General features: G+C 26.3%; 4 protein-coding genes and 1 long non-coding RNA gene across 10 annotated transcripts; 2 read left to right on the top strand and 3 right to left on the bottom strand.

The window, feature by feature from the left end:
• Positions 1-850: 850 nt before the first annotated feature.
• Positions 851-2,312, bottom strand: Vha14-1 (V-type proton ATPase subunit Vha14-1). The gene is made up of 5 exons (XM_076315786.1): positions 2,128-2,312; positions 1,983-2,064; positions 1,753-1,835; positions 1,234-1,356; positions 851-1,013 (listed from the first exon to the last, which is right to left on the bottom strand). Exons 1-5 carry the CDS (start codon positions 2,179-2,181, stop codon positions 984-986), a joined length of 372 nt encoding a protein of 123 aa, XP_076171901.1. The 5' UTR covers positions 2,182-2,312; the 3' UTR covers positions 851-983.
• A 76-nt stretch (positions 2,313-2,388) lies between these two features.
• Positions 2,389-6,891, top strand: LOC143148937 (uncharacterized). 4 transcript variants are annotated; one of them, XM_076315779.1, is made up of 7 exons: positions 2,389-2,405; positions 3,272-3,484; positions 3,606-3,824; positions 4,053-4,264; positions 4,351-4,685; positions 4,910-6,217; positions 6,446-6,891. In XM_076315779.1, the coding sequence occupies exons 2-7, from the start codon at positions 3,350-3,352 to the stop codon at positions 6,640-6,642; spliced, it is 2,406 nt and encodes an 801-aa protein (XP_076171894.1). In that variant the 5' UTR covers positions 2,389-2,405; positions 3,272-3,349; the 3' UTR covers positions 6,643-6,891. The 4 variants fall into 4 exon arrangements, with proteins under 4 accessions (XP_076171894.1, XP_076171895.1, XP_076171892.1 ...); XM_076315780.1 differs by lacking the exon at positions 2,389-2,405 and adding an exon at positions 2,658-2,995 and having other exon boundaries at positions 3,606-3,740; XM_076315777.1 differs by lacking the exon at positions 2,389-2,405 and adding an exon at positions 2,658-2,995.
• LOC143148941 (uncharacterized) lies at positions 4,714-8,079 on the bottom strand. The gene is made up of 3 exons (XR_012992647.1): positions 7,932-8,079; positions 6,117-6,192; positions 4,714-6,043 (listed from the first exon to the last, which is right to left on the bottom strand). It is a non-coding gene; the product is annotated as an uncharacterized LOC143148941 (long non-coding RNA).
• On the top strand, positions 7,987-12,937 carry LOC143148939 (uncharacterized). 2 transcript variants are annotated; one of them, XM_076315785.1, is made up of 2 exons: positions 7,987-8,828; positions 8,944-9,085. In XM_076315785.1, the coding sequence occupies exons 1-2, from the start codon at positions 8,443-8,445 to the stop codon at positions 8,948-8,950; spliced, it is 393 nt and encodes a 130-aa protein (XP_076171900.1). In that variant the 5' UTR covers positions 7,987-8,442; the 3' UTR covers positions 8,951-9,085. The 2 variants fall into 2 exon arrangements, with proteins under 2 accessions (XP_076171900.1, XP_076171899.1); XM_076315784.1 differs by having other exon boundaries at positions 8,151-8,828; positions 8,939-12,937.
• On the bottom strand, positions 9,911-14,179 carry Arfgap1 (ADP-ribosylation factor GTPase-activating protein 1). Of its 2 annotated transcripts, XM_076315782.1 has the most exons (8): positions 13,863-14,179; positions 13,511-13,792; positions 12,956-13,167; positions 12,685-12,796; positions 11,962-12,051; positions 11,661-11,720; positions 11,354-11,526; positions 9,911-11,041 (listed from the first exon to the last, which is right to left on the bottom strand). In XM_076315782.1, exons 1-8 carry the CDS (start codon positions 13,920-13,922, stop codon positions 10,825-10,827), a joined length of 1,206 nt encoding a protein of 401 aa, XP_076171897.1. In that variant the 5' UTR covers positions 13,923-14,179; the 3' UTR covers positions 9,911-10,824. The 2 variants fall into 2 exon arrangements, with proteins under 2 accessions (XP_076171897.1, XP_076171898.1); XM_076315783.1 differs by lacking the exon at positions 11,661-11,720.
• Between the last annotated feature and the right edge of the window lie 286 nt (positions 14,180-14,465).

Here is a 14,465-nt window from a genome sequence, read left to right as displayed (position 1 = left end):
CAAAAGTATATAAAATTGGTGAGTGAAAATTTATATTTATAAGTATTCATATATTTTCTATTCTATACAATTTACTTCAACAAAAAAACAGATAAAAATAAAGCGTTAATCCCCAAAATTAAATATCTGTGTCAAAAGATTTTTTTAGAGCTATCATAAGTGATATAGTAAAATTTCATTATTAAAAAATTTGTCTCAAAATTGTTTTAAACAATCTTAAGGATGCTACTAATAACAAGAATTGTATAATATTATTTATTATTAAAATAATATATAATTGTATTGATTGTAATTCCTGTGATATAAATAATGTTAAAAGTTTTAGATTGTGATAAAAAAATAAATTTCCAATATAAGTTAAAAACTTAAACTCATACGTACGTTACTGTTTTCAAACTAAAATTTTGTTTATTACTATTTTTTAACTAAAACAATTCAATAAATGTATAGAAATAAAATGAAAATATACTTCGCTATTTCTGATTATGAAAACGAATTGTTAAATTTTTCAATGTGCTTTTATCTAAACACATAAATAAGTATTAATAGATTATGAAAATATCATGTATTAATTTCCGTTTTACTTTAACTTTATATTTTTAACTTATTTTTCAAGAGATTATTCATATTGTTCTGTAAAAAGAAATTATAAATAACATTTACAGTGTATTTTGATACATATAACATATATATTTATTTATGCAATTAAATTTTGTGTACTTATTAGTATAATAAAGTATATTTCTTTTAAATTGATGTAAGTGATACCACTTGTCTGTATAGGATAAGATTTATAGATACATTTTACAAGAAATATTTAATAAAATATTGAAATATAAAATAAATAATGGAATGTTATACATATTTCTATTCTTTACAAGTGAATTACAACACACAGTAACATTAAACACCAAAATTAATAAGTGCTATACAGATTATACATTTTTATATTTTTATATAGATTAACATTTTATGTACATAGGTTAATGTATATCTTCTGGATTAAACATTCCCTGTAAAATAACATTAGAGAGACTAGTTAGTGAAACCATTAGATGATAATTAATTGCAAACAGTTTAGTATTCAACAATACTTCTGTTACCATTAACTATCAAGGACTTTTAAATATATTTAATATGTGTTTAATGTAATGTAAAGATACCAATTAATAATTTTAAATTTATTATAAATTTAGTAATTGATTCTAATGTGAATAAATTATATAATCTTACCTTAGCGCGTCTTAAAATGGAGTCTTTACTGGCATCATATGGATAATCTTTACTGGGAATTTCTAATACTGATGGTATAGGTTGCGTATGACTATCAATTACATGACGAATCATTTCTGCAACCTCAAATAAATACACAAATTTTACTTAAAAAAGTGGTAACTTAATAAATACTTAAATTGTTTAAGGTAAAATATCATAGTTCTTATGAAAACATTTTAAACTGATTTAAGTTCATAAAAGAAGAAACCATCAATTGAACATTTCTTAAGAAAGCAACGTACAGATACTGTTATAATTATATAAAACCAAAAAGTAAGGAACTAGTTAAGTTAATACTTAAATGTGTACAACATATTTATGGTATACATTTATTTCTTTAACTTCTACCATTACTTTGCAATTAACAAAATATATAAATTTTTCAAAACATTAACTAATAAATAAACCTATGTATATTATTATAAACAAACTTAGCTATTTAAAACATACTAAAGCTGTAAGGTGTGTAATACTTACATTTTGGTTGATAAGGATAATATCAATATCATCTCGCTTAATGAAACGTTTAAATGTATCTTCTATGTCACTTATTCCTGTATCTAAAAGTAATACCCATATGATTTTACTATAAGGAATTAATTCAAGTTAATAGATTTGAATACAATAATGTTAAATTGAAATATATGACACACAGTAACATTGGAATCGAATAAATTTTTATAGAACAAAATAGCCATAATACATACTTTTATCTACAACCATAAAATTGGGTTGACGATGCTTATTAATTTCACCAACTCCGCCCAAGAGGAATCCAACACAAGTATCCTACAATAAAACTCGTAAATGATTATCAAATGTAAGATAGAATTTGATATATGATTTATTTACTTCATCTCCGATCACCGCAAGAAGCTTGCCCTTTCCTGTAGAATGAAGAGCCATTGCCAAGAAAGAAGTAAGAATAATAGAGAAGATTTAATACTTGTATTGAATGTAACGATTCTTGATGGTGCATCAGCTGACAGTCACACCTATATGTTTAAGTTACTTGAACATCACGTGCCAAACTTGTCCAATTGAAAAAAGTGGAGGGGAGGGATGGTGATCAAGTTTAGAATCAACAAATTTTGAAATGGCTGACGTCTTGTATTGTCTAAATACCTAGAGTACGTCGCTTTATTTTATCTTCCTAATATTATCCATTGAAAAAGAATACAGAAATATATTATTTGATATAAATACTTGGCATTAACAATTAATTTGAAAACGTGCAGTTTATATTTAAATTTCTCATTACATATATTGCAGAATTTTTTACACATTGAACTGTATTTCTACTTAAATGGTTATTTTTAGCTATTAGTCTACTAGTTATAAAAATAGAAATTCACATACATTTATATTAATGAATGAAAATTCGTTAATAAAAATGTGCAGTCAGAATCTATGCAACTTGAAGATAATTTCCTATATGTGTAAACGTGCGTAATATCTAATGCCTAGGGTTATGTTTCTACATGTGTGTAGGACATAAGTCCTGTGTGTATCTAATATTAATTTGTATGTCGTAAATTGGTAGACGGAAGCTTGTGTTAAATCTGATAGTTTTATGCACTGTTCTATATTTTGATATGTAAAGCACAGAATTCAGTGATCATTAAAAAAATATCGCAAAACTCAATATATGTTCTACGATTACCACTGTTAATTACATTATTTGGGTTATGATGTTATGGAACTTTAAAGTTATTAAAAGGTTGTGTATTTTCCTTACCGAATGCAATTATACATATGAGTACTTATAATACATATTGATCTCCATAATATAAAGAAAATTATGCATCTAATTAGCAATTGGTGTTAATAAAATTATTAACTTACAAATCATAATTGTTGCGACGAGCATAACCCTAAGCAAATATCTGTCGATATTTTAACATTCTTGTATATAAAGTGACCTCAATTATGTTTGATTATTAACCTATCAAGATGAATTTATTTTCGATTCTATTTTTCTAATTCTATGTTTTAGGAACTTCGTTTTATTAACATATGTACTCATTATTTGAAAAAGTGTGATATTGGTGGGTTGAAAGTACAGTACAAAAATATGTCATTTATGAATGATGTTAATAGTTACAAAAAAATGGTTTCCAAAGAAATCATACAAACACCGTGTACAATAGAAGAAAGTTCAACAGAGTTTATGGTTTTACCAAAGTATGAACACATAGAAGAAACTCTGGTAACAAAATATTGGCTATCATTACACATTTAAAAAATTGAAACAATATTCTTTGTATGAATTATATATTTTACATAGATTTTATATTTATATTATCATTAATTTCAAATAATTTATATAGGTAGTTGGTGAAGAAATAATTGTAGATGAAAACATAGACATAAATCAACGAATCTCTGAAGAAACTATTTGTGAACCGAAAGAAACCTGTGAATATTTTGAAGAAAGCATAGATACAGCAATTCCTGTTGAATATGTAAAAAATTCTATATCATTATGTAGAAGTAACATAGCTAAACAAAAATGGCTTCCAAATCATAGCAATAAACATGATCTATTGGTAAATATCAAAGAATATTTAAAATTTCATTAAAAAAATTACAAGATACAAAAATAAAATAAATGTTGAATTTAAAAATTATTTAAATATTCTTTGTTGTGTTGAATCATGCTGATATATTATGTTTTACTTCAATTATCAAATATACAAAAGATTATAGAAACAAAATATTTTATAATTTTATGTGATATTATGTGTAATGTGTTGTATGTTTATGTAATTTAATAGTTACCAGAGACAGAAGAAAGTGAATCTGAAATAGGTTGTAATAAAGTAACAAGTGACGATCAATATGGAGATGAAGAAACAATAGCTACATTTGTAACTGCTGCTGGTCAACAATTAGCACTATATGCAGTTGAAGATTCGGAAGAAATTTTCGCTGTAGCAATGTACGATGAATCTGGTGAACCACCAACAAATTTTCAGTTTCTTATGAAGTATGTATATTACAAGTTTTTCTTATTTATATGATTAATAAATTTCCTATTATGTATATCGAATAATGAAACGGTTGTATTTACAGAGCAGATGTTGAAAGATTAATAGGCGAAGGTGCTGTTAGAACTGTAAAGAAACCAACACAAATAAAAAAGCAATTATTAACTACACAACCACCAATATTCTTTCCTAAAAATGAACCAACAAATGACATAGCAATTCATAATGAAAATAGAATTTTTTCAACCGAAAATCAAAGAATACAAAAAAAAGAAAATATGTGGGAAGAAAATTCAACTTTAATAGAAGATTCTGATTTGAATTTAGATATGAAACAAGTTCCTAACATTATATATACAGCTGGTGGTAAACAAACAGATGTAACATACTTAATGATGGATGATTGTTCTGTAAATATTGGTATGTATTTAGAAAACTACTATAATATTGTATGATTTAATATATTTTGGTACATATATCTTTTTATGAAATTTTATTTTATGTGTAATTGCGAACAAGTTCAATTTTCTTACATCAATATTAATAAATTTATATTACTCAGTTTGTCCTATTAAGAAATGCTAAAGAAGAGGTGTATAATGTAAAGTTTGTAAGTAAATGGAAAAAACATTTTACTTTAACAGATAATTCTGAAGATTGTCAGGAAGACAATGAAAGTGATAATGAGATTATAGAACAATCAACAGTACAGTATATTCTATTCGAGGGTGATCAGTCCGATTCTGAATTAACATTTGATGAAATCCAAGCAACTCTTCAAAACTTAAAAGCAGCTGAATCAAAATCATCGAAAAAACCATCAAAAAAAATTTCCAAAGACCAAAATAACTTCACAAGTATTAAAGAGACCGAATATGAACATTCATTGCACGAGAATTCTAATTGCAATTTATCTAATCACATTTCCAATACTTTAATGGAAAGAAAATTAAATTTAATAGATAGTCAAGAAGAATTTTTAGAAACACTAGGAGATTCAACTATGGACACAATATCAAATACTACAAACTTAGATTTATCAAATGGTTCCATTGAATGTGCATCACCTGAATCAACACAAATGCAGTGTAAAACTAAAAGATCTCGAAAGCAACAATTAATTTCCGTTAATCGTGACGATTCAGAAATAATCATACAACCAGCGTCTCTTTTAAGCGAAGATGACAACAATGTTAGGAAAAGGGGGAAAAGAAAGAGAAAAGTTGTAGGGCATTCTGGGTATCGTCAAAGTCATAATGAATTAAAACGATTGAAAAGAATCAAGCACAAAGAAGTTGAAATTATTGAAATTGATGTTGATGAAGAAGAAAGTCTGCTGCAATCAAAAAGGGATGTTGTTGAAATAACTATAGATGATAGTAAAGATAAATATTCTAGTGATAAAGAAAATGAAATTATTATGGTAGGAGATTCTGATGATGATTTGCAACAAACAAACTCAAAAACAATTTTACTGCAATGTCAACACTGTTCAAGGAATTTCAGGCAACAAAGGGCTTTAGAAACTCATTTACGAGTCTGCTCGAAATCACCATCGAATACGATTCGATTTAACGAACAAAAAGTAAAACATGCAAGTAGAACAAATGAAGATACAATTAAAAAACAGTATGCTTGTAAAATATGTCAGAAGAAATTTGATGTAGTAGTAGCGTTAGCTCGTCATGTACGTTCAGAACATTCTCAACGGAAGAAACGTAGATTTAGTAAATCATCGATTGAACGACCATCCATAGAGGTTGAAAAAAAGAAGGAGCCTGTGGAGCCAAAGAAACAGCTGACTATGATTAAGAAGATTAAAAGAAAACGAAGTCAACGACTAAATTGTACCTGGGAAGTAAAGAAACTAAGTTGTTCTGATTGTGGTAGATGGTTTCCAAGTGCTGCCTTATTAAGGGCACATTGTCTGCAACATGGAACAAAAAAATCTGGTAAATTATTACAAAAACCTGAATAATTTTAATAAAACCTATATTAATAAAATATCTTTTGTTACAAATTTCTATTTTTAAATTTAATTTAATTTTTTTTTCATATTTAATTTTTTACTTTTATTCTTTTTTATAATTATTTGTAGATGAATCTGTATAAATTATTATATTATTTTTATTTTAATAATTACACATTCCATTACAATATTTTACAAATTTTGTTTACAGAACAGATACGTAGATGCCATGTGTGTCAGAAGTTAATAAAATCTAGACTACTCTTTGTACAACACTTAAAAAAGCATGGAAATGTACAAAAGAATACAAAATCTATAGCAAATATTCAGAAGAAATTACATACTACAAGATCAGTGACAAATAAAATTACAACACTGAGAAAACGAGGACGACCACGAAAACTTTGATCACTTTAAATATTGACAGATGGAACTTTTACAAATTGGTGATATGTGACAAAAATTGTTACTATTATTTCCTCTAATGTGAAATATGTATAATATTCATACTTCCAATAAAAATTGGAAATATTTATATGTTTGTTGAAGAAAAGATATCTTTTACTTTAAACCATATTGGATGCATAGTTAAATGTATATATTATTTAGGTATATTATGTATATTATATATCATTTAATTTTACAATGTCATATACACTCATAGTTTAATTATTATCAAAGGCTGACTTTTCTTAATTGATATTTTTGTTTGATCATGCAATTATTTGCACAATAAAAGTGCCGAAATTTAATGGCTTAAACTTCAAAAAAGTATAGAGGCTTGTAATGTTACATCAACAAAAAAAATTTAAAGTAAATTATGTGAGTTAGCCTGTATTTATAAGTTTAAATGATGTACATTGCTTCTACTCTCATGCATTAATCACGTGATTAATTTCTGTAAATAAAACAATTGTATAAAAACACATGTACATTTATTATCTGATACATACTTTTTATGTATGCAAATCACTTTTTTCTAGTCATAGGATTTCTAAAATCTGAATAAATGTAATGTTAAAGAGAATTGCAAACATTTTTGATTTAATAAACTAATAAATTGTTACATTGAATAAATAGTGCCTAAATGTTACTTTATGTTAAAAATTATATACACATGGAAATTAATTTACAAGCAGTTTACTCAACTGTCAAGAATGGATAAATGCCATATGAAGTAATAGAAACATGAAAACATTTTTCTGAATTAAGTGTATAAATTACAAAAATAAATATAACTTTGGATCAAACGTGTATAAATGTAACAACTGTCAAAGGGACAACGAAAATTGAAAGGATAAGATTCAATCCCAATCTGCACAATCAACCTATATACAATTTATAAAATATAAGACAGTGCAACTCTGCAATATTGAATTTGTGTATGTGTCAGGTTTCAGCAATGGTTTGGAAATTGTCATCATTCTACTGTACTCAACTACAACTCAAAATTGAACACTTCGAGTTAACAGGGCGCAGGTTAATTGCACAGTAAAATCAAGATGATATAGCGATTTTTCCAATTCTTTACATGAATTGTTAAAAATACCAAGGGTCTTCTTTGCATCATGCATTTTTTTGAGTTGTTGGGCATTCATCTTACGCCTAAAAAGCTCGGATAATCGAGCTTTTAAGCTTTTCCCAGACGCTTCTTTCTGATAGAAGGTCAAGTAACCTACTTAATATACAATACCTACAATTAGTTTGCTCCATTATTAAACTTTTTCGTTTTAGCGTATAGATGCGCCAATATATTTTCTTCGTCAATTATCCCCATTCTGTAGGTAGTATCTAAATGAATATACGTATTACGAATATGGTATAAAATATCGAGAGCAGCATTGTTAGGAAAAATTCCACAAGCCGAATAGTGGGGGAAATTCGGTAGTAGAGGGAGACATAACGGGTGTTATACTATATTGTATTGTTCGGATAGGTATGTCATGTGATTTTATTTAGCATTTTCCAGATTCTCGCTAAACGAAATATTTGAGCTTTTTCTTCAATATTGCGTAATCATACTTTTTCTTCATTGTTCGAATACAAATTAGAAGTATATAATATAACTATTTAATGAATAATCACTGGTAGATCATGTTGATGATCTTACTTGCTTATATGCTTTATGACAACACAATTTGAAAAACATTTTCAATTTTGTGTAATAAAAGTAAACATAAGAAGAAGAATAAAACATCAAACGTAAGAATGGATGTTGGAAAGAAAAAAAGAAATTTACAAAAAAAGAAACAACAAGAAAGCAATAAAAGTGAAAGTAGCAGTGAATTCAAATCAAATATAGAGTGGAATAACAATGATAAAAGAATATTGTTAGAAGCTCTCAAAAAATATGGGTCTGAAAATGTTCCAGCTATATCAAATATGTTGCTACACATACCTCCTCAAGTTATTAAAGCAAAGATTTCTGAATATTCAGTAATGGCAAAAGACTTATATGAAAACGAATTATTGAATAAATGGTTAAAATGTGGTTTATACAAGCCAGGAGATAGTCTTATACCAGAAGCACTATTATTTATACAACTATTTGAAAATCACCCACCACCATCTGAATTAGAAGGCTGTGATTTAAGGTATAAATCATTTTATTTAGTTTTTATTGCTATTCATTTGAAGTATAAATTGTATTTGTCAATATAAAATCTACAACAAATAGTAGTATACTTATATGTTTCTATTTTAGAGCAGTCTATAAATTTCTGTATCATTCGTGTTTTGAGCAATCATCATTTTTTGATCTATCGCAGAAAGATAGAAATATGCTTTGTTCTTCTTTGTCAAAAATTGAAAACAAATCGTGGCCAAAATGCCAAAAGGATCTCTGGGAATATGTTGGAAGAGTTTACAATAAAAGAAATATTAAAAAAGTATATCCAGGAAAAAACTTACATTCCTTGTAGTATTGTAATTCTAGTTATTTTACATATTTATATACAATAATACTGTTTAATAAGTTTTTACTCTAATAAACATACATAATCTTTGTAGGATATTTTTAAAATGTATAGTCAAACTTTACCAGTATATGCTATCAATTGCACCAATTTAGAAATGTCAAACATATGTTACAAATAAATTTTTTTTAAAGTTGAATATTAGTAATAAGATTCTAATATCTGAGTAAGGACTCAAACATTTTGACATTATTGGAATACTATACTGAAATGTAAATAATGAAAGTTGGAAATTAAATAATCCTAAAATGGTAATACATACAATTTTGTACTAACAATGAAATTACATGAATAAACTATTAAATATTGATCTTAATAAAATTTTGAAAAATATATATACAATTCCATATAAACTCAAAGTATTTGTTACATCATTTTAAACAATTTCTCTTATGAGCAACTTGAAAGGGGTACATCTTGGGAAGGAAGCATGTACATTTTTATCAATATGATTAATAGAATTTGCTGATAAAGTCTGACCAAACATTTTGGATACAATCTACATGTAAGTTTCCAAAGAAACTTTTAACTAATCTAGGGAAAAGTTGATACAAATAAAACAAATAGTTATCAATTTTTGATAATAAACTAAACTGAAATTATTCTAGGCACATTGGAGGCACAGATCTCTTTCTGTTAAAAATATTTTATATTAAAGTTCCATTTTTATGAATATATATAGGATATAATAGAGAAATGGATACTTGCACCAAACATTTATATTAACACCTTCATACATTCACATACAAGGGTATTTTACATGGTTGTTTTAACTTTATTGCAGTTCATTTTCATCACTCAAGACACAAATAGTTTATATAACTTGATTAGAATATGAAACTGAACAAAATTATGTTTACTAGGGCTTAATATATTTGATATTTTGTGTGTTATTTTGTTATCAATCATAATCATAGTTTTACAGATATATAAGTGGTGGTAATGTGTGATAAATGATGTACTTTATGTTAGGGTGGTGAATGTATTAAAGATCCAGTTACCGCTAGTGCGGGACTAGTCTTTAAGGTGTTAATATGTGTATTAAAATATTTTCTAATATGAACAATTATTATTAGTAAAAGTAATAATTACACAAAATTCATTGGTATGATACATGTTGTGAAGTAAAACAGTATCATATTTTTTTATTAAAAGTTTATTGTTTTATACAATGTACCTGCCATTTATTTTGATGTACTTCTTATCTGAATTGTATAAAAACAAATAATGAAGTTTGATAACAGTGAAACTATAATAAATGCAAAAGTAAATAAAAGTAAGCAGGCACAGCGTATAAATAGTGCTAATGAACTTTTACATTGTAGTGTACGTTAACTGGAAAGTATTTAAAGTTCTTGAGCACATTTGTTTGAAACACTTAATAATATTTTCTTACATATTCTGACGTACAAAATACGTGCGTATGTTACTCGTAAATGAACAAGTTTTTTGCGTTCATTTTTCACAGCGAAAGGGTTGAGTGTAGAATCAAAATATTTTAATTTTAATAATTGTTATTATATTACATTAAATGAATTCAAAATCTATAAGATGAAGAAGTCATTTGAAGATCTTGAACTTTAATCAATAGAATTACCTAATTAGTCAATAGTAATTAATTTTTTAATATTTCCCATGCATCATCTTCCAGTTTTGAATCCCAATTAGGTGCATGACTGTCAGTATCAAAGTTGATTAAAGTTTTTTCTTTAACTTTATCTTTTGATTTCCTTGTAGTTGATTTAAGGTCCGTTACCTTTTCATTAGTTTGTTTTGTACCATTATCCCAATCCCATTCACAGTTGGAAGAATTTGTAGGCGATATATTAGTTCTAAAATATAATAATCTTATATGTTTTGTGTTAATACATTCTATATGAGAAACTAAAATTTCAGTTTTCGACTGTTTGTTAATACAATAGTTTCATTCTTTCGGAAATCTAAATGCATAAGGTGTGCTCGAGTTTGTATACAATGTATTAAACTCCGTTTTATGCTATCCTTTTATGTAGCAAATTTTCTAAATCTTGTCATAATAATATTAATATATTTATACACACCCAACAAAGATGTTAATAAGTAATTAATCTACAAAACTATTTTTTTTAATATTTAAAATGCTTTTAAAACAATTATCAGCTTACATTGATTGTGATGTTTTCATTAAAGATGTTTTTTCTGTAGAAAGAGATTGGACTTCACTATTCTGATAAATAGTAGAAGAACTCTGATAATGTTGTTTTGAATTATATTGATTTTGTTCTATTGAATTTGTTCCTCCAATATCACCCCATCCTTTTCTTCCTAAATCTCCAACCTATGTAGTAAACATTCAATTGAAACAAGAATGAACATTAATGAATTGTACTACGAAATGCAATACTAATAAAACATCAAAACATCTAATTAATGTATGTTAATAAAAGAAACATTCAATATTCTTCTATCTACCTTTGCAGCTAAATTATTAACCTGAGTTCCAACATCTTCCAACAAAGTACCATCACGAACCTAACAAAAACAAAATAGAACGAAACAAAAAATGAAAATATAACTGAAAAATACTATTTTATAGTAAATAAATTTATTAAAAAAATCACTGTTATAAAAATATAGCTAAATGAAATATAATGAGTTTTGCAGCAAACAATACTTACACATATTATTAACTGTTTACGTGATTTAAATAATAGGCATATTTTTAAAACCAAACTATTTGTATACTATTACAGTTAAAATTTATTTTGTCTACCTTCTGTGTTGCTAATTCTCCAATTCTGATTGCATTTTCTGTAGCTTTACTTGCTATTTTTGATGCAGATGAAGAAAATATTGACCATCCCTAAAATATTAGATACTGATTAAAGTTCATATGTTTACTTTGATATGACTCATATACAAGATGAATCATTTAAATGAACATTTAATTGTCTCCATTTCGTATGGGAGTATGAAGAAACTATTCAGGGCAAAGTTAAATTGTTGAAAGACATAAATGCAATAATAGCATGAAAAATCTATAGCACCGGAAAATATAAAATTACTACAGTATGCGAATCAAATACATTGTAAGAAGTTAGAATCTTGTATAGGTCATTGATCATAATGACTTCAATTCTATATTGATATCAAATGCCATTTTAATCATCTATTGTAGCTTCAGGATATCTTAATAAAACGTGAATATCTTATGAATAAATCATAGAAATGTTGGTTCATTGAATTCGTCTTTTTATCTTTTATAAGGGTATAGTAAAAAATATGCAACTACATTAAAAAAAAATATAGATGACCTTCAAAACTGACCTTTGAAAAATGTTTCCAATTACTATATTTACTTCTTCAATTTTATCTTGAACAGTTTTTTAAAATATCCATAAGCAAATGAAAGTCAACAAGAAATATTATTTATCGATCCATTTAAATGGTCCATCCTATATATTTAAGAAGCATAATACAAAATTAGTTATCTTACACTTGCTAATGAAGAAACTGCATTGTCCAAAAATTCTTGTGTTAAACTTCTAGGTAAATCCATTTGATAACCAAATCCTCCATACTTACCACCCTGACTAGGTGGAACATTACTTTAAATATATTAATAAACATATATATTATTGCTTTGAAAGTTTCCAATTTAAATAAATGTAATAAATAATGGGATTGATATAAATGTAACAATATATTTAACATATGAAATAAAATTTATGTTATTAATTTACTTCTATGTGAGAAACTTTACTTACTCAGGGCGATTGGCATTTTCACTCTGTTTTCTAACAAAGAAGGCTTCTGTTTGAGATTTACAATTACTTGAATTAAAATTTTGGTAAGAACTTGGCATATCACTTTGATATGATGTATAATCTTGTTGATTTCCTGAATATGTTGAAGGCTCAAAATCTTTAGCTGTAGAGGTAATGGGACTCCAATTTTCTCCTCGAGCTAATACTACAATCTAATTGTTACATTTTTAATTATTTATACAAAGTAAAATTTCTACTCTCACATAATAACATATTTAATTGTACAATTTTTATAATACATTATAATGTGTATATTGCATTAATATTCCTATTTGTATTTTATTCAGATAAGGTGTTAAATTATTTGAGAAATATAATTACAAACTGTATCTTGAAATTTAATATTTGAGAAAACATAGCAAGTTATTTGATAAAGATATTAAAACATTAAAATTTATTATTTTCACTATAACTTTAGAGGAAAAAGAAATGTAATACATATCATTAAATTAAGATATAAAGCTATGGTTGCATGTAATAATGAAATCTATTTACCTTATCTCTATATAATGCTGCTGCTTTTGTATTATACTTTTGTGATATAGGTAAGTTATCATCCCAATCTGATTGTGATTCAAAGAACTCACGAGCATTTTTATTTCCACCAACTTTCATTTTTTCCAATTCTAAATCTTTCCACATATCCATAGAAATGGATCGAACAAATGATAAATGGACACCTAGTCCCCTATGTTTGCCTGAACATTCAAGACAAATCCATATACCATATGTAACAGAAGCCCACTGAGGATTATGTATACCACATTCGAAACACCTCTGTAAAATTATGAGGTGCAATTAGATTAACATATGGTATAATGTTAATAGAACTAGATGAATAAATTACATTATTCTCATCCTTGAGTTTAAGTTCACTTAAAATTCTATGAGTTGGTCGACTGGCCATAATTCGTGTTACCAAAAGTCAAATTAAGCCAAATATATGTATTATTCAAATTATAGGTCCACCATACTACACTTGCTGTCGTCAGTTTCAGAATGACAGTTTCATTATTTTCAGTTTTTTAAACATAACAATGAATAATAAATCAATTTGTTTCAATAAGTGTCACTTAATATATACTTATTTTAAATTTTATTTTATGTAAAATAATGAATGTATCGCTCATATACAACAAAATTAAGTATCGTCATCAACTTCAGTGAAACAATCATTTCATTGGATAATTCATTTCATATGACGTAGGAAGACTATCGAGTAGTGACTAAAAATTTAAGTGTATATACTTCTAAAATCTATCACTGCGATGCGCTGTATGCTAACAGTTATAAAGTCCCTAAACATATATAGAGACTTTAACTTCAAATTTACTTTTTTTGCAAATATAAATATAAAATAAAAAGTTTATACATATACATTCCCATTTTACTAAGTGAGAAAGTTTTATGTTTTTACTTTACACGATTAATGCATTTGTTCCCTTATAAT

This window comes from Ptiloglossa arizonensis, chromosome 7 (genome assembly GCF_051014685.1).
Source record: "Ptiloglossa arizonensis isolate GNS036 chromosome 7, iyPtiAriz1_principal, whole genome shotgun sequence".
NCBI classification, from domain to species: domain Eukaryota; kingdom Metazoa; phylum Arthropoda; class Insecta; order Hymenoptera; family Colletidae; genus Ptiloglossa; species Ptiloglossa arizonensis.
The sequence above is the reverse complement of the archived record's forward strand: the minus strand, read 5'-3'. Positions and strand labels throughout refer to the sequence as shown.